The sequence below is a fragment of the Podarcis melisellensis genome, assembly GCF_964234715.1.
Source record: "Podarcis melisellensis genome assembly, chromosome: Z".
Lineage (NCBI taxonomy): Eukaryota > Metazoa > Chordata > Lepidosauria > Squamata > Lacertidae > Podarcis > Podarcis melisellensis.
Window position 1 is genome coordinate 205,672 of NC_138547.1, and position 18,475 is coordinate 224,146.

The window sequence follows — 18,475 nt, forward strand, 5'->3', positions numbered from 1 at the left end:
AAGAACATCGCGGTGGAGGACCTTCTAGGAAGTTGAACGTGGTAGAGAAGAACATCGCGGTGGAGGACCTTCTAGGAAGTTGAACGTGGTAGAGAAGAACATCGCGGTGGAGGACCTTCTAGGAAGTTGAACGTGGTAGAGAAGAACATCGTGGTGGAGGACCTTCTAGGAAGTTGAATGTGGTAGAGAACAACAACATGGTGGAGGACCTTCTAGGCCACCAACAGGAGAAGAACGTCCTGGAGGACTGAGAGGTGACCTTCTAGGAAACAGGAGTCGTTGGGAGAACATCATGGCGGAGGACCTTCTAGGAAGTTGAACATGGTGGAGGACCTTCTAGGAAGAGCAACATGGTGGAGGACCTTCTAGGAAGAGCAACATGGTGGAGGACCTTCTAGGTAGAAGAACATGGTGGAGAACCTTCTAGGAGAGTTGACCTTCTAGGAAACCAACGGGAGGAGGAGAACATCCTGGAGGACTGAGAGGTGACCTTCTAGGAAGCAGGTGTGGTGGAGGTCCTTCTAGGAAAGCAGGAGGAGCGTGGAGAGAGGTTCCTTCCGAGGGGAGAGGTGACCTTCTAGGAAACAAACAGCAGATGAACGTCATGGAGGACTGAGAGGTGACCTTCTAGGAAAGAGGGGTCATTGGGAGAACATCACGGTGGAGGACCTTCTAGGAAGAACAACATGGTGGAGGACCTTCTAGGAGAGTTGACCTTCTAGGAAACCAAGGGGAGCAGGAACAGGAGAACGTCCTGGAGGACTGAAGGGTGACCTTCTAGGAAACCAGGAAGAGCGTTGAGAGGTTCCGTCAGAGTTGGAAAGGTGACCTTCTAGGAAACAGGAACATCTTGGAGGACCGAGGGGAGAGGTGACCTACTAGGAAACCGACAGGTGGTGTCCATCGTGGAGGACCTTCTAGGAAAGCAGGAAGAGCGTAGAGGGGTTCCTTCCAAGGGGAGGTGACCTTCTAGGAAACAGGAACATCTTGGAGGACCCAGGGGAGAGGTGACCTTCTAGGAAAGAGGAGCCATTGGTTCAGGAGAACATCCTGGAGGACTGAGGGGACCCTCTAGGAAACCAGGAAGAGCGTTGGAGTAGAGACCTTCTAGGAATCCGGAGTCGGGTGGAGGAGAACGGCGTGAAGGAACCATCAGGAGAACATCTTGGTGAGAACATGGAAGGAAGGTGGAACATGAGGATGGAGGGCCACCATGGAAGGAATCATCTGAGGAACATTTGAAGAACACGGAAGGTCACCATCTGAGGAACATCTGAAGGAGAACATGGAAGGAACCATCTGGAGAACATCTGAAGGACATCCTGGTGAGAACATGGAAGGAAGGTGGAAGGTCAGGATGGAGAGCCACCATGGAAGGAAACATCTGAGGAACATCTGGAGAACATCCGAAGGAGGACATGGAAGGAAGGTGGAAGGTCAGGATGGAGAGCCACCATGGAAGGAAACATCTGAGGAACATTGGAAGAACATGGAAGGTCACCATGGAAAGAAACATCTGAAGAACTTCTGAGGAACATCTGAGGAACATCTAAAGGAAAACAGGGAAGGGTCAATGGAGAGCCGTGGTTGTGGTGGTTCTGGGTCCTCCTAGGCGGCCTCCTCCTCGGCTTCCTCCTCAAACTCCCGATGAAGGGGGCGGACATCTTGAGGACATGGGGTGGGAGGGGGCAGAGGGAGGTCTTCACGTTGGTGGGGATCCACTCCACAAAGTAGGAGGAGTTCTTGGTCTGGAGCTGCTGGTCCTTCATGGACGTGATGTGGGATGGAAGGTGGAGGAGATGCTGGGATATGATGGGGAGGACCTGGGTTCGAGGATGGAGGACCACCATGGAAGGAAAGATCTGGAGGAGAACATGGAAGGGTGACCATGGAAGGAAACATCTGAAGGACTTCTTGGTGAGGACATGGAAGCAAGGTGGAAGGTCAGGATGGAGAACCACCATGGAAGGAAGCATCTGAGGAACACCTGAAGAACATCTGAAGGAGAACCTGGCGAGAACATGGAAGGTCAGGATGGAGGGCCACCATGGAAGGAACCATCTGAGGAACATCTGAAGGAGAACATGGAAGGAAAAATCTGAAGAACATCTGAGGGAGAAGATGGAAGGAAACATCTGAAGAACATTGGAAGGAGAAGATGGAAGGTCAACATGGAAGGAAACATCTGAAGAACATTGGAAGGAGAAGATGGAAAGTCAACATGGAACATCTGAAGGAGAACATGGGTCACCATGGAAGGAAACATCTGAAAGACATCATGGGTCACCATCTGAGGAACATCTGAAGAACATGGAAGGAAAAATGTGGAGACCATCTGAGGAACATCTGAAGGAGAACCTGGAAGGTCAGGATGGCGAGCCACCATGGAAGGAACCATCTGAGGAACATCTGGAGAAGAACATGGAAGGAAACATCTGAAGAACATCTGAGGAACATCTGAGGAACATCAGGAGAACATGGGTCAAGAGAGGGGATGGGATGGGTGGTTGTGGTGGTTATGGGTCCTCCTAGGCGGCCTCCTCCTCGGCCTCCTCCTCAAACTCCCCCTCCTCCTCGGCGGTGGCGTCCTGGTACTGCTGGTACTCCGACACCAGGTCGTTCATGTTGCTCTCGGCCTCGGTGAACTCCATCTCGTCCATGCCTTCTCCCGTGTACCAATGAAGAAAGGCCTTCCTCCTGAACATGGCCGTGAACTGTTCGGAGATCCTCTTGAAGAGCTCCTGGATGGCGGTGGAGTTGCCGATGAAGGTGGCGGACATCTTGAGACCTCTGGGCGGGATGTCGCAGACGGCCGTCTTCACGTTGTTGGGGATCCACTCCACAAAGTAGGAGGAGTTCTTGTTCTGGACGTTCAGCATCTGCTCGTCCACCTCCTTCATGGACATCCGGCCGCGGAAGACGGCGGCCACCGTGAGGTAGCGCCCGTGGCGCGGGTCGCAGGCGGCCATCATGTTCTTGGCGTCAAACATCTGCTGGGTCAACTCGGGGACGGTCAACGCTCTATACTGTTGACTACCTCGACTGGTCAAGGGGGCGAAGCCGGGCATGAAGAAGTGGAGACGAGGGAAGGGGACCATGTTGACCGCCAGCTTGCGGAGGTCGGCGTTGAGTTGGCCGGGGAAGCGGAGACATGTGGTGACTCCAGACATGGTGGCCGACACCAGGTGGTTGAGGTCTCCGTAGGTGGGCGTGGTCAACTTGAGGGTCCGGAAGCAGATGTCGTAGAGGGCTTCGTTGTCGATGCAGTAGGTCTCGTCGGTGTTCTCCACCAGCTGGTGGACCGAGAGGGTGGCGTTGTAGGGTTCCACCACCGTGTCGGAGACCTTGGGCGAGGGGACAACCGAGAAGGTGTTCATGATGCGGTCGGGGTATTCTTCTCGGATCTTGGAGATGAGGAGGGTGCCCATGCCGGAACCCGTGCCGCCGCCCAGGGAGTGGGTCAGCTGGAAGCCCTGGAGGCAGTCGCAGGACTCGGCCTCCTTGCGGACCACGTCCAGGACCGAGTCCACCAGCTCGGCCCCCTCGGTGTAGTGGCCCTTGGCCCAGTTGTTGCCGGCCCCACTCTGGCCTACAAGGGGAGAAGATGGGGTCATGGTCATCATCATCATGGCCATCATCATCATCACATCAACTTGAGGACCATCATTATCCTCACCATCAGGATCATGACCAACATCGTCATCAGGATCATACCCATCATCATCATCATCATCATCATCAGGATCATGCCCATCATCATGAAGACCATCATCATCATCAGGATCAGGCCCATCATCATCATCATCAGGATCATGCCCATCATCATCATGAAGACCATCATCATGATCATCAGGATCATGCCCATCATCATGGACCTCATCATGATCATCATGATCATGCCCATCATCATCATCATCATGAAGCCCATTATCATCATCATCAGGATCAAGCCCATCATCATCAGGATCATGCCCATCATCATCATCAGGATCATGCCCATCATCATCAAGACCATCATCATCAGAATCATGCCCATCATCATCAAGACCATCATCATCAGAATCATGCCCATCATCATCATCATCATGAAGCCCATTATCATCATCAGGATCAAGCCCATCATCATCATCAGGATCATGCCCAACATCATCATCATGCCCATCATCATCAGAATCATGCCCATCATCATCATCATCATGAAGCCCATTATCATCATCAGGATCAAGCCCATCATCATCATCAGGATCATGCCCAGCATCAGGATGATGCCCATCATCAAGACCATCATCATCATCATCATGATCATCAGGATCATGCCCATCATCATGGACCTCATCAGGATCATCAGGATCATGCCCATCATCATCCAGACCATGGCCTTCATCATCATCATCAACAGGATCATCCTCATGACCATCATCATAATCATGACCATCATCATCATGACCACCAACATCGTCATCATCAGGATCATGCCCATCATCATCATCACATCAACTTGAGGACCATCCTCATCATCATCAAATCAACTTGAGGACCATCATCAGGATCATGCCCATCATCATCATCATATCAACTTGAGGACCATCATCATCATGATCATCAGGATCATGCCCATCATCAACATCATATCAACTGGAGGACCATCATCATCATCATGCCCAACATCATCAGGATCATCATCACATCAACTTGAGGACCATCATCATCATCATGACCACCACCATCATCATCATCATCATCATGGACCTAATTATCATCATCAGGATCATGCCCATCATCATCATCACATCAACTTGAGGACCATCATCATGACCATGTCCTTCATCATCATCATCATGTCCATCATCATCATGACCATGGCCTTCATCATCATCAGGATCATGCCCATCATCAGGATCATGCCCATCATCATGGACCTCATCATCATGAAGACCATCATCATCAGGATCATGCCCATCATCATCATCAGGATCATGACCATCATCATCACCAAGACCATCATCATCAGGATCATGCCCATCATCATCATCATCATCAAAATATTCAGGATCATGCCCAACATCATCAGGATCATGCCCATCATCATCAGATCAACTTGAGGACCATCATCATCATCATCATCATCAAGATATTCAGGATCATGCCCATCATCATCATCATCATCAGGATCATGCCCATCACCATCACATCAACTTGTGGACCATCATCATCAAGACCATGGCCTTCATCATCATCATCATCATCATCATCAAGACCATGACATCACCACCATCCCATCACCCTCGGTCTCCTCCCCAACTGGTGTCCCCCCTGTCTATGCAGTAGGTCTCCTCGGTGTTCTCCCCCAGCTGGTGGACCGAGAGGGTGGCCTTCCAGGCTTCCACCACCGTGTCGGAGACCTTGGGCATGGAGGGGACCCCTGAGAAGTCCATGACCCGGCCGGGGTCTCCTTCTCGGATCTTGGAGATGAGGAGGGTGCCCATGCCGGAACCCGTGCCGCCGCCCAGGGAGTGGGTCAGCTGGAAGCCCTGGAGGCAGTCGCAGGACTCGGCCTCCTTGCGGACCACGTCCAGGACCGAGTCCACCAGCTCGGCCCCCTCGGTGTAGTGGCCCTTGGCCCAGTTGTTGCCGGCCCCGCTCTGGCCTACAAGGGGAAGACCAACATCGTCACCATCAAGATCATCATCAGGATCATGCCCAACATCATCATCAGGATCATGCCCATCATCATCATATCAACTTGAGGACCATCATCATCATCAAGACCACCATCATCATCATGACCATGGCCATCATCATCATCATCATCATGTCCATCATCAAGACCATCAAGACCATCATCATCATCATGGACCTAATTATCATCATCATCATCAGGATCATGCCCATCATCATCATCATCATCATCACCACCATCATCATCAGGATCATGCCCATCATCATCATCACCTCAACTTGAGGAGCATCATCAGGATCATGACCATCATCATCCTGACTATGGCCTTCATCATCATCATCATCATCAAGACCATCATGACCAACATCATAATCAGGATCATGCCCATCATGATCACCATCATCACATCAACTTGAGGACCATCATCATCATCATGCCCATCATCAACATCAAGACCATCATCATCATCATCATCAGGATCATGCCCATCATCATCATCATCATCATCACATGAACCTGAGGACCATCATCATCACATCAACTTCAGGACCATCAGCAGCATCAGGATCATGCCCATCATCATCATCATCATCATCAAGACCATCATTAGGATCATGCCCATCATCATCATCATCACATGAACTTGAGGACCACCATCATCATGATCATCAGGATCATGCCCATCATCATCATCAGGATCATGCCCATCATCATCATCAGGATCATGCCCATCATCATCATCATCAGGATCATGCCCATCATCATCATCATCAGGATCATGCCCATCATCATCATCAGGATCATGCCCATCATCATCATCATCATGATCATGCCCATCATCATCATCATCAGGATCATGCCCATCATCATCATCACCTCAACTTGAGGAGCATCATCAGGATCATGACCATCATCATCCTGACTATGGCCTTCATCATCATCATCATCATCATCATCATGACCAACATCATCATCAGGATCATGCCCATCATGATCACCAACATCACATCAACTTGAGGACCATCATCATCATCATGCCCATCATCAACATCAAGACCATCATCATCATCATCAGGATCATGCCCATCATCATCATCATCATCACATGAACCTGAGGACCATCATCATCACATCAACTTCAGGACCATCATCATCAGGATCATGCCCATCATCATCAGGATCATGCCCATCATCAGATCAACTTGAGAACCATCATCATCATCATCAAGATATTCAGGATCATGCCCATCATCATCATCAGGATCATGCCCATCATCATCATCATCAGGATCATGCCCATCATCATCATCAGGATCCTGACCATCATCAGCATCAGGATCATGCCCATCATCATCCAGACCATGGCCTTCATCATCATCATCAACAGGATCATCCTCATGACCATCATCATAATCATGACCATCATCATCATGACCACCAACATCGTCATCATCAGGATCATGCCCATCATCATCATCACATCAACTTGAGGACCATCCTCATCATCATCAAATCAACTTGAGGACCATCATCAGGATCATGCCCATCATCATCATCATATCAACTTGAGGACCATCATCATCATGATCATCATCATCAGGATCATGCCCATCATCAACATCATATCAACTGGAGGACCATCATCATCATCATGCCCAACATCATCAGGATCATCATCACATCAACTTGAGGACCATCATCATCATCATGACCACCACCATCATCATCATCATCATCATGGACCTAATTATCATCATCAGGATCATGCCCATCATCATCATCACATCAACTTGAGGACCATCATCATGACCATGTCCTTCATCATCATCATCATGTCCATCATCATCATGACCATGGCCTTCATCATCATCAGGATCATGCCCATCATCAGGATCATGCCCATCATCATGGACCTCATCATCATGAAGACCATCATCATCAGGATCATGCCCATCATCATCATCAGGATCATGACCATCATCATCACCAAGACCATCATCATCAGGATCATGCCCATCATCATCATCATCATCAAAATATTCAGGATCATGCCCAACATCATCAGGATCATGCCCATCATCATCAGATCAACTTGAGGACCATCATCATCATCATCATCATCAAGATATTCAGGATCATGCCCATCATCATCATCATCATCAGGATCATGCCCATCACCATCACATCAACTTGTGGACCATCATCATCAAGACCATGGCCTTCATCATCATCATCATCATCATCATCAAGACCATGACATCACCACCATCCCATCACCCTCGGTCTCCTCCCCAACTGGTGTCCCCCCTGTCTATGCAGTAGGTCTCCTCGGTGTTCTCCCCCAGCTGGTGGACCGAGAGGGTGGCCTTCCAGGCTTCCACCACCGTGTCGGAGACCTTGGGCATGGAGGGGACCCCTGAGAAGTCCATGACCCGGCCGGGGTCTCCTTCTCGGATCTTGGAGATGAGGAGGGTGCCCATGCCGGAACCCGTGCCGCCGCCCAGGGAGTGGGTCAGCTGGAAGCCCTGGAGGCAGTCGCAGGACTCGGCCTCCTTGCGGACCACGTCCAGGACCGAGTCCACCAGCTCGGCCCCCTCCGTGTGGCCTAGGGGAGGAGAGGGGACAATGGGGTCAACATCATATCAACTTGAGGACCATCATCATCATCATCAGGATCATGCCCATCATCATCATCATGGCCATCATCATCAGGACCATGGCCAGCATCATCCTCATCCTCATCATGAAGACCATCATCATCATCATCACCACCAGGATCATGACCATCATAATCATCATCATCCAGACCATGGCCTTCATCATCATCATGACCAACATCATCAGGATCATGCCCTTCGTCATCATCATGACCACCAACATCATCATCATCGTCAATAGGATCATGACCATCATCATCATCATGACCATGGCCTTCATCATCATCAGGATCATGCCCATCATCATCACAACAACTTGAGGACCATCATCATCAGGATCATGACCATCATCATCATCATCTTAACAACTTGAGGCCATCATCACCATGGCCTTCATCATCATGACCATCATCATCATTGTGGCCTTCATCATCATCATCATGGCCATCATCCTCAAGATCATCATCATCATCATCATCATCCTGGTCATCATTATCATCATCATCACATCAACTTGATGGCCTTCATCATCATCATCATCATGACCATCACCACCATGACCATGGCCTTCATCATCATCATCATGGCCTTCATCATCATCATCATCAAGACCACCACCATCATCATCATCATCAGGGTCATCACCACCATCATCATGGCCTTCATCATCATCATCAGGATCATGCCCATCATCATCATCATCACATCAACTTGAGGACCATCATCGTCAGGATCATCACGAGCATCATCATCATGACCATCATCATCATCGTCATGGCCTTCATCTTCACCCCCATGACCTTCATCGTCATCATCAAGACCACCCTGACCGTCATGGCCGCCACCGCCACCCCATCCCCCTCCGTCTCCTCCACCCAAGGACGTCCCCCACTGCGGCCGACACTCTAGGAGACGGGACCACCGAGAGGGTCTTCTTCTGGGACCGGGGAGGTCCGGAGGGTCCCCCTGCCGCCTCTCTTTGGTCCCCTCGTCAGCCCTTGGGAGGGGGCGAGGCCGGAGGACCTGGGGGGGTGCCTTCCCTCTCTATGGTCCCTCGCAAGGGGGTCAGGCTGGAGGGCCCCTTCCCTCTCTATGGTCCCCTCATAAGCGCTTGGAGGACCAGGAGAACTCCCTTCCCTCTCTATGATTCCTTGCAAGGAGGTCAGGCCGGAGGACCTAGGGAGGTCCCCTCCCTCTCTATGATCCTGTAATCAACTGGAGGACCTAGAGAGGTCCCTCTCTATGGTCCCTTGCAGGGGGGTCAGGCTGGAGGACCTAGGGAGGTCCCTTCTCTCTATAATCCCGTAGGAACCACCTGGAAAGGCCCCTTCCCTCTCTATGGTCACCTAAGAAGCGCCTGGAGGACCTGTAGAACTCCCTTCCCTCTCTATGGTCCCTTGCAAGGGGATCAGACTAGAGGACCCAGGGAGGTCCCTTCCCTCTCTATGATCCCCTAGCAACATGTTGGATATCCTAGAGAGGTCCATTCCCTCTCTATGATTCCTTGCAAGGAGGTGAGGCTGGAGGACCTGGAGGGCTCCCTTCCCTCTCAATGATCCTGTAATAACCCACTGGAGAACCTAGAGGTCCCTCTCTATGGTCTCTTGTATGGGGGTCCAGCTGGAGGACCTGGAGAGGTCCCTTCCCTCTCTATGATCCCCTAGCAACATGTTGGATATCCTAGAGAGATCCATTCCCTCTCTATGATTCCTTGCAAGGAGGTGAGGCTGGAGGACCTGGAGGGCTCCCTTCCCTCTCGATGATCCTGTAATAACCCACTGGAGAACCTAGAGGTCCCTCTCTATGGTCTCTTGTATGGGGGTCCAGCTGGAGGACCTGGAGAGGTCCTTTCCCTTCCTATGGTCCCTTGCAAGGGGGTTAGGCTGGATATCCTAGAGAGTTCTGTTCCCTCTCTATGATCCCTTGCATGGTCAGGCCGGAGGACCTGGAGGGGTCCCTTCCCTCTCTATGATCCCCTAACAACAACATGCTGGATATCCTAGAGAGGTCCGTTCCCTCTCTATGATCCCTTGCAAAAGGAAAATCCCAATTTGGGGTGTTTGCCAATCGGTCCAAATCCGCCCGGAAACCACGAGAAAAGACGTGAAAATATCGATTATTTCTCTTCCTCGATAAATCGGAAACGCACCGAAAACGAAATTGTCGGGTCGGAAGATCTGTCCGAAAGGTCCGGAGCGGACAGAGTCCATGGTCCCGGGTTCGAGGTCGACCAGGACGGCGCGGGGGACATATTTTCCACCTATAGGGGAGAAAATTCAAATTAAAAGGGAAAAAAAAGGGAATAGAAACGTGGAAATATATATATTTCCCGCCTATAGGGGAGAAAATTCAAATTAAAATGGAAAAGAGGGAATAAAAACGTGGAAATATATCTATTTCCCACCTATAGGGGAGAAAATTCAAATTAAAAGGGATAAAAAAGGGAATAAAAACGTGGAAATATATATATTTCCCGCCTATAGGGGAGAAAATTCAAATTAAAATGGAAAAGAGGGAATAAAAACGTGGAAATATATCTATTTCCCACCTATAGGGGAGAAAATTCAAATTAAAAGGGATAAAAAAGGGAATAAAAACGTGGAAATATATTTATTTCCCGCCTATAGGGGAGAAAATTCAAATTAAAAGGGAAAAAAAGAGAATAAAAACGTGGAAATATATATATTTCCCGCCTATAGGGGAGAAAATTCAAATTAAAAGGGAAAAAAAGGGAATAAAAACGTGGAAATATATATATTTCCCGCCTATAGGGGAGAAAATTCAAATTAAAACTGAATAAAAACGTGGAAATATATATATTTCCCGCCTATAGGGGAGAAAATTCAAATTAAAATGGAAAAGAGGGAATAAAAACGTGGAAATATATCTATTTCCCACCTATAGGGGAGAAAATTCAAATTAAAAGGGATAAAAAAGGGAATAAAAACGTGGAAATATATATATTTCCCGCCTATAGGGGAGAAAATTCAAATTAAAATGGAAAAGAGGGAATAAAAACGTGGAAATATATCTATTTCCCACCTATAGGGGAGAAAATTCAAATTAAAAGGGATAAAAAAGGGAATAAAAACGTGGAAATATATTTATTTCCCGCCTATAGGGGAGAAAATTCAAATTAAAAGGGAAAAAAAGAGAATAAAAACGTGGAAATATATATATTTCCCGCCTATAGGGGAGAAAATTCAAATTAAAAGGGAAAAAAAGGGAATAAAAACGTGGAAATATATATATTTCCCGCCTATAGGGGAGAAAATTCAAATTAAAACTGAATAAAAACGTGGAAATATATATATTTCCCGCCTATAGGGGAGAAAATTCAAATTAAAATGGAAAAGAGGGAATAAAAACGTGGAAATATATCTATTTCCCACCTATAGGGGAGAAAATTCAAATTAAAAGGGATAAAAAAGGGAATAAAAACGTGGAAATATATTTATTTCCCGCCTATAGGGGAGAAAATTCAAATTAAAAGGGAAAAAAAGAGAATAAAAACGTGGAAATATATATATTTCCCGCCTATAGGGGAGAAAATTCAAATTAAAAGGGAAAAAAAGGGAATAAAAACGTGGAAATATATATATTTCCCGCCTATAGGGGAGAAAATTCAAATTAAAACTGAATAAAAACGTGGAAATATATATATTTCCCGCCTATAGGGGAGAAAATTCAAATTAAAATGGAAAAGAGGGAATAAAAACGTGGAAATATATCTATTTCCCACCTATAGGGGAGAAAATTCAAATTAAAAGGGATAAAAAAGGGAATAAAAACGTGGAAATATATATATTTCCCGCCTATAGGGGAGAAAATTCAAATTAAAATGGAAAAGAGGGAATAAAAACGTGGAAATATATCTATTTCCCACCTATAGGGGAGAAAATTCAAATTAAAAGGGATAAAAAAGGGAATATATCTATATCCATATAGATATATATAGATATATATATATGGAGGGAGATAGATACATAGATATGGATATATATGGGAATATATTTATATCCATATCGCCATATATATGGGTATATATATATATCCATATATGCAGGTTTTGGTGTCCTCGGGTGTCTTCCCGTGTAAAAGTTGGGGTGTCTAGGCGACGTTTCGACGAGGTATATATATATATATATATCCATATATCTAGAGGGAGATATAGATAGATATGTGTATATATATATATATATATATATATATATATATATATATGTATATGTATATATATAAAATATATATTAATATATTTAATATCCATATATTTATCTATATATCTCCATATATATAGATGTTTGTGTGTGTGTGTGTGTGTATATATATATATATATATATATGTGTGTGGATATATATATATATGGATATAGGTGCACGTGGGTGTGTATATATACATCTATATATATATATGGAGATATATAGATAAATGTATGGCTATTAAATATATTAATATCTATGGATATCTATCTATATATACCCATATATATAGATATATATGGTGATATGGATATATATATATTTCCGTATCTATCCATATCTATCTATCTATATCTCCCTCCATATATATATATCCATATATCTATATGGAGATATATCTATATGGAGATCTATCTATCTATCTATCTATCTATCTATCTATCTATCTATCTATCTATCTATCCCCATATATATGGCAATATGGATATATATATATATATATATATATATATGCAGGTTTTGGTGTCCTCGGGTGTCTTCCCGTGTAAAAGTTGGGGTGTCTAGGCGAAAATGTCCAATCAGAAATTAAAATTTAACTATTCATTAAAACTAAATTAAATTTAAATTAAATTAATTAGAATTAAAATATATATATATATATATATATATATATATATATATATATATATATATATATATGCAGGTTTTGGTGTCCTCGGGTGTCTTCCCGTGTAAAAGTTGGGGTGTCTAGGCGACGTTTCGACGAGGTCTCACTCGTCATCTTCAGGCTGGTGCTTTCGGCTTCTTGTTACTGGAACAGAGCAGGATCTCAGTGTTTGAGTTCCTATAAATACTGTTGAGGGGGTGTGGTGTATAGCCTCCAATGTTCTGGGCAGAGAGGACGCCATCACCAATCAACCATCACCAATCAACCACACCAGACCCAAACCCAGACCCTCTCCACAGATAAATTACAGACACCATCCAGTAGCCAAACCATGGTGGCACCTCCGGATGCTGCACCCCCCTGCAATCCCTACACAGATCTGGCTGACACAGGCCACAAAACCACAGCTCGCCCCTATACACGAAGCCAAGCCAGAGCACAACTAAGTGCAGTACAGCCATCTTCTCAGAAAAACTCTTCACAAAGTTCAAGAGGTCAAGACACAAAGACTTTAGCAACTAATCCACACCTAATGACCCACCTAAGTGGTACTCAGGATATCACTCAAGAAATCACTCAGGATATCCCTCAAGTAATTAAGGAACAAAAGAAGAAAAGGCACACTAGCCTGGGAACTTCCTCTCTGCCCAGAACATTGGAGGCTATACACCACACCCCCTCAACAGTATTTATAGGAACTCAAACACTGAGATCCTGCTCTGTTCCAGTAACAAGAAGCCGAAAGCACCAGCCTGAAGATGACGAGTGAGACCTCGTCGAAACGTCGCCTAGACACCCCAACTTTTACACGGGAAGACACCCGAGGACACCAAAACCTGCATTCCTGTACCCGTGAAAATCTACGAAAGCATATATATATATATATATATATATATGTAATTTTAGAAAAATATTCGGCATTTTTCCACGCCGCCCACCGGTGGCTTCGTTGTAGTAGACGTTGATCCTCTCTAGCTGGAGGTCGCTGTCTCCGTGGTAGGTGCCAGTCGGGTCGATGCCGTGCTCGTCCGAGATGACCTCCCAGAACTAAATTAAATTTAAGTTAATTAATTAGAATTTTTTTTTACAAAAAAAATAAATCGAAAATTTCCAATCAAAATTCGAAATGGAAAATCGAAAATGTCCAATCAGAAATTAAAATTTAACTATTCATTAAAACGAAATTAAATTTAAATTAAATTAATTAATTAGAATTTTAAAAAAATCCAAATTTCCAATCAAAATTTGAAATGAAAAATCGAAATTTCCAATCAGAAATTAAAATGTAACTATTCATTAAAATTTCTGATTAATTTTATTTAGAACTGGGGGGAGAGAATGGGGGAAAGATTCATTTACTTCCATTGAATTTTTAAAAATTAATTGAATTAAAAAAGAATAATTCAATTTCAGAAAATCATGGGATTTGAAACAAGAATTTGATTCCAAAAAACAATAATTGAATTTTAAAAAATAACTTAAGGAAACCATTTAATTTTAAAAAACAATTTAATTTGATTTTAAAAACAATTTAGTTTAATTTTAAAAATAATTTAATATTAAAAAATAATTCAATTTAATTTTAAAAAAATAATTTAATTTTAAAAGAATAATTTAATTTTAAAAAATAATTTAAAATAATAATTTTATTTAAAATAATAATTTTATTTTTTAAAAAAAATAACAAATGGATTTCATTAAAAAGATTCATTTAATTAAATTTAAAAAATTAAAATTAAGATTAAAATGGAAAAGCGGCGCTTTTGTCCCTCAGTTTCCCCAATTCTTGTTGTTAATTATCAATTCTTCCCTTTCTTTCTTTCTTATTTTTACTAAATTCTACAAACATGATTAAATCATTATATATGCAATATTGTTATTATTCATGAATTCTTCATTCGTTATATTGATTTTAAATATAATTATTCTTGTGAAACCTTGGTTTCCTCAATTTTCCCTTGTTAATATTAAATAATTATTATCATTATGACTTAATCCTGATTATGATTGTTCAACCTTGGCGCCGATTTTTCATCCCTTCCCAATTATTATTATTATATTAATTGATAATTATTAATTAATTCTTAAATCTCTTCTGAATAATCCTGATTAACTATGATTGTTCAACCTTGGCGCCATTTTTCATCCCTTCTCAATTATTATTATTATATTAATTGATAATTAATTAATTCTTAAATCTCTTCTGAATAATCCTGATTAACTATGATTGTTCAACCTTGGCGCCGATTTTTCATCCCTTCCCCCCTTATTATTATTATATTAATTGATAATTATTAATTCTTAAATCTCTTCTGAATTATCCTGATTATGATTCTTCAACCTTGGCACCGATTTTTAATCCCTCCCCCCCTTATTATTATTATATTAATTGATAATTATTAATTCTTAAATCTCTTCTGAATAATCCTGATTAATTATGATTGTTCAACCTTGGCGCCGATTTTTCATCCCTTCCCCCCTTAATATTATTATATTAATTGATAATTATTAATTCTTAAATCTCTTCTGAATAATCCTGATTATGATTGTTCAACCTTGGCACCGATTTTTAATCCCTTCCCCCTTATTATTATTCTTAATTATTATTACATTCATGGATCATTAATCATTAATTAATTCTTAGATCTCCTCCTAATAATCCTAATCCTTGGTGGAATAATCATCATTAATAATGATTATGTAATTCCTCCCCCCCCCTCCATTCCCCCTCGTTATTATATTATATGTATTATTTATATTAGTTTTTATATTATTAAATATATTATTATTATTATTTTCCAATTCTCCTTCCACTGCGCCGATTTTTAATTCCTTCCCCCCCATTATATTAATTATTAAGTAATTATTTATATTATATTAATTACTTAATAATTATTAAGTAATTATTTTTCACAATTCTTCTTCCACGTCGGCGCCGATTTTTAATTCCTTCCCCCTCGATTATATTAATTACTGATTATTATTATTCCAATTCTCCTTCCCCCCTCGATTATATTAATTACTAATTATTATTATTATTATTTTTCCAATTCTCCTTCCCCCCTCGATTATATTAATTACTAATTATTATTATTATTCCAATACTCCTTCCCCCCTCAATTATATTACTAATTATTATTATTATTAATTATTTTTCCAATTCTCCTTCCCCCCTCGATTATATTAATTACTGATTATTATTATTATTATTAATTATTTTTCCAATTCTCCTTCCCCCCTCGATTATATTAATTACTAATTATTATTATTATTATTAATTATTTTTCCAATTCTCCTTCCCCCGATTATATTAATTACTAATTATTATTAATTATTTTTCCAATTCTCCTTCCCCCCTCGATTATATTAATTACTAATTATTATTATTATTAATTATTTTTCCAATTCTCCTTCCCCCCTCGATTATATTAATTACTAATTATTATTATTATTAATTATTTTTCCAATTCTCCTTCCCCCCTCGATTATATTAATTACTGATTATTATTATTTTTCCAATTCTCCTTCCCCCCTCGATTATATTAATTACTAATTATTATTATTATTAATTATTTTTCCAATTCTCCTTCCCCCCTCGATTATATTACTAATTATTAATTATTTTTCCAATTCTCCTTCCCCCCTCGATTATATTAATTACTAATTATTATTATTTTTCCAATTCTCCTTCCCTCTCGATTATATTAATTACTGATTATGATTATTAATTATTTTTCCAATTCTCCTTCCCCCCTCGATTATATTAATTACTAATTATTATTATTATTAATTATTTTTCCAATTCTCCTTCCCCCCTCGATTATATTAATTACTGATTATTATTATTAATTATTTTTCCAATTCTCCTTCCCCCCTCGATTATATTAATTACTAATTATTATTATTATTAATTATTTTTCCAATTCTCCTTCCCCCCTCGATTATATTAATTACTAATTATTAATTATTTTTCCAATTCTCCTTCCCCCCTCGATTATATTAATTACTAATTATTATTATTTTTCCAATTCTCCTTCCCTCTCGATTATATTAATTACTGATTATGATTATGATTATTAATTATTTTTCCAATTCTCCTTCCCCCCTCGATTATATTAATTACTAATTATTATTATTATTAATTATTTTTCCAATTCTCCTTCCCCCCTCGATTATATTAATTACTAATTATTATTATTATTTACGTTTTAAATTCTCCTTCCCCCTTCGATTATATTAATTACTAATTATTATTATTATTTTTCCAATTCTCCTTCCCCCTCGATTATATTAATTACTAATTATTATTATTATTAATTATTTTTCCAATTCTCCTTCCCCCCTCGATTATATTAATTACTAATTATTAATTATTTTTCCAATTCTCCTTCCCCCCTCGATTATATTAATTACTAATTATTATTTTTCCAATTCTCCTTCCCCCTCGATTATATTAATTACTGATTATTATTATTAATTATTTTTCCAATTCTCCTTCCCCCCTCGATTATATTAATTACTAATTATTAATTATTTTTCCAATTCTCCTTCCCCCCTCGATTATATTAATTACTAATTATTATTATTTTTCCAATTCTCCTTCCCTCTCGATTATATTAATTACTGATTATGATTATTAATTATTTTTCCAATTCTCCTTCCCCCCTCGATTATATTAATTACTAATTATTATTATTATTAATTATTTTTCCAATTCTCCTTCCCCCCTCGATTATATTAATTACTGATTATTATTATTAATTATTTTTCCAATTCTCCTTCCCCCCTCGATTATATTAATTACTAATTATTATTATTATTAATTATTTTTCCAATTCTCCTTCCCCCCTCGATTATATTAATTACTAATTATTAATTATTTTTCCAATTCTCCTTCCCCCCTCGATTATATTAATTACTAATTATTATTATTTTTCCAATTCTCCTTCCCTCTCGATTATATTAATTACTGATTATGATTATGATTATGAATTATTTTTCCAATTCTCCTTCCCCCCTCGATTATATTAATTACTAATTATTATTATTAATTATTTTTAATTAATTAATCATTTTTCCCCCAACTCGCCCATTTTTAATTCCTCCCCCCCCCACTTTCGATTATTTGAATTACTAATTATGAATTAATTACTAATTAATTAATTAATTAATTTCCCCCCTCCCCCAATCCTCCTTTCCACCTTGGCGCCGATTTGGTTGCCGCACTGGCCGGCTTGCAAATGCACAATTTCCCTCATCTTATTATTC

General features: G+C 41.3%; 1 protein-coding gene and 2 long non-coding RNA genes across 3 annotated transcripts in view; 1 reads left to right on the forward strand and 2 right to left on the reverse strand.

Annotated features, from left to right (window-relative positions):
* The window catches only part of LOC309361864, a 1,240-nt gene extending 145 nt beyond the window's left edge, over positions 1 to 1,095 (reverse strand). Inside the window, exons 1-3 of the long non-coding RNA XR_014164676.1 lie at positions 1,069 to 1,095; positions 915 to 1,012; positions 830 to 875 (exon numbers count right to left, since the gene is read on the reverse strand). This is a non-coding gene — a long non-coding RNA (uncharacterized lncRNA). The remainder of the gene's footprint in view (positions 1 to 829; positions 876 to 914; positions 1,013 to 1,068) is intronic.
* Positions 1,096 to 1,553: 458 nt separating this feature from the next.
* Positions 1,554 to 2,623, forward strand: LOC309361640. Its single transcript, XR_014164576.1, has 2 exons — positions 1,554 to 1,612; positions 2,533 to 2,623. It is a non-coding gene; the product is annotated as an uncharacterized lncRNA (long non-coding RNA).
* TUBB4B (tubulin beta 4B class IVb) lies at positions 2,527 to 18,475 on the reverse strand. Its single transcript, XM_081896705.1, has 4 exons — positions 18,409 to 18,475; positions 14,146 to 14,254; positions 10,487 to 10,597; positions 2,527 to 3,589 (listed from the first exon to the last, which is right to left on the reverse strand). The coding sequence occupies exons 1-4, from the start codon at positions 18,463 to 18,465 to the stop codon at positions 2,529 to 2,531; spliced, it is 1,338 nt and encodes a 445-aa protein (XP_081752831.1). The 5' UTR covers positions 18,466 to 18,475; the 3' UTR covers positions 2,527 to 2,528.

What these genes read in the sequence shown, in the direction of transcription:
- TUBB4B (XM_081896705.1), bottom strand. Translation starts at nt 18,465, where the DNA reads ATGAGGGAAATTGTGCATTTGCAAGCCGGCCAGTGCGGCAACCAAATC. An exon ending in CTACTACAACGAAGCCACCG is followed by an intron (nt 10,598 to 14,145) that starts GTGGGCGGCGTG and finishes TCTCCCCTATAG; the next exon opens with GTGGAAAATATGTCCCCCGC. An exon ending in ACCCGACAATTTCGTTTTCG is followed by an intron (nt 3,590 to 10,486) that starts GTGCGTTTCCGA and finishes CTCCCCTTGTAG; the next exon opens with GCCAGAGTGGGGCCGGCAAC.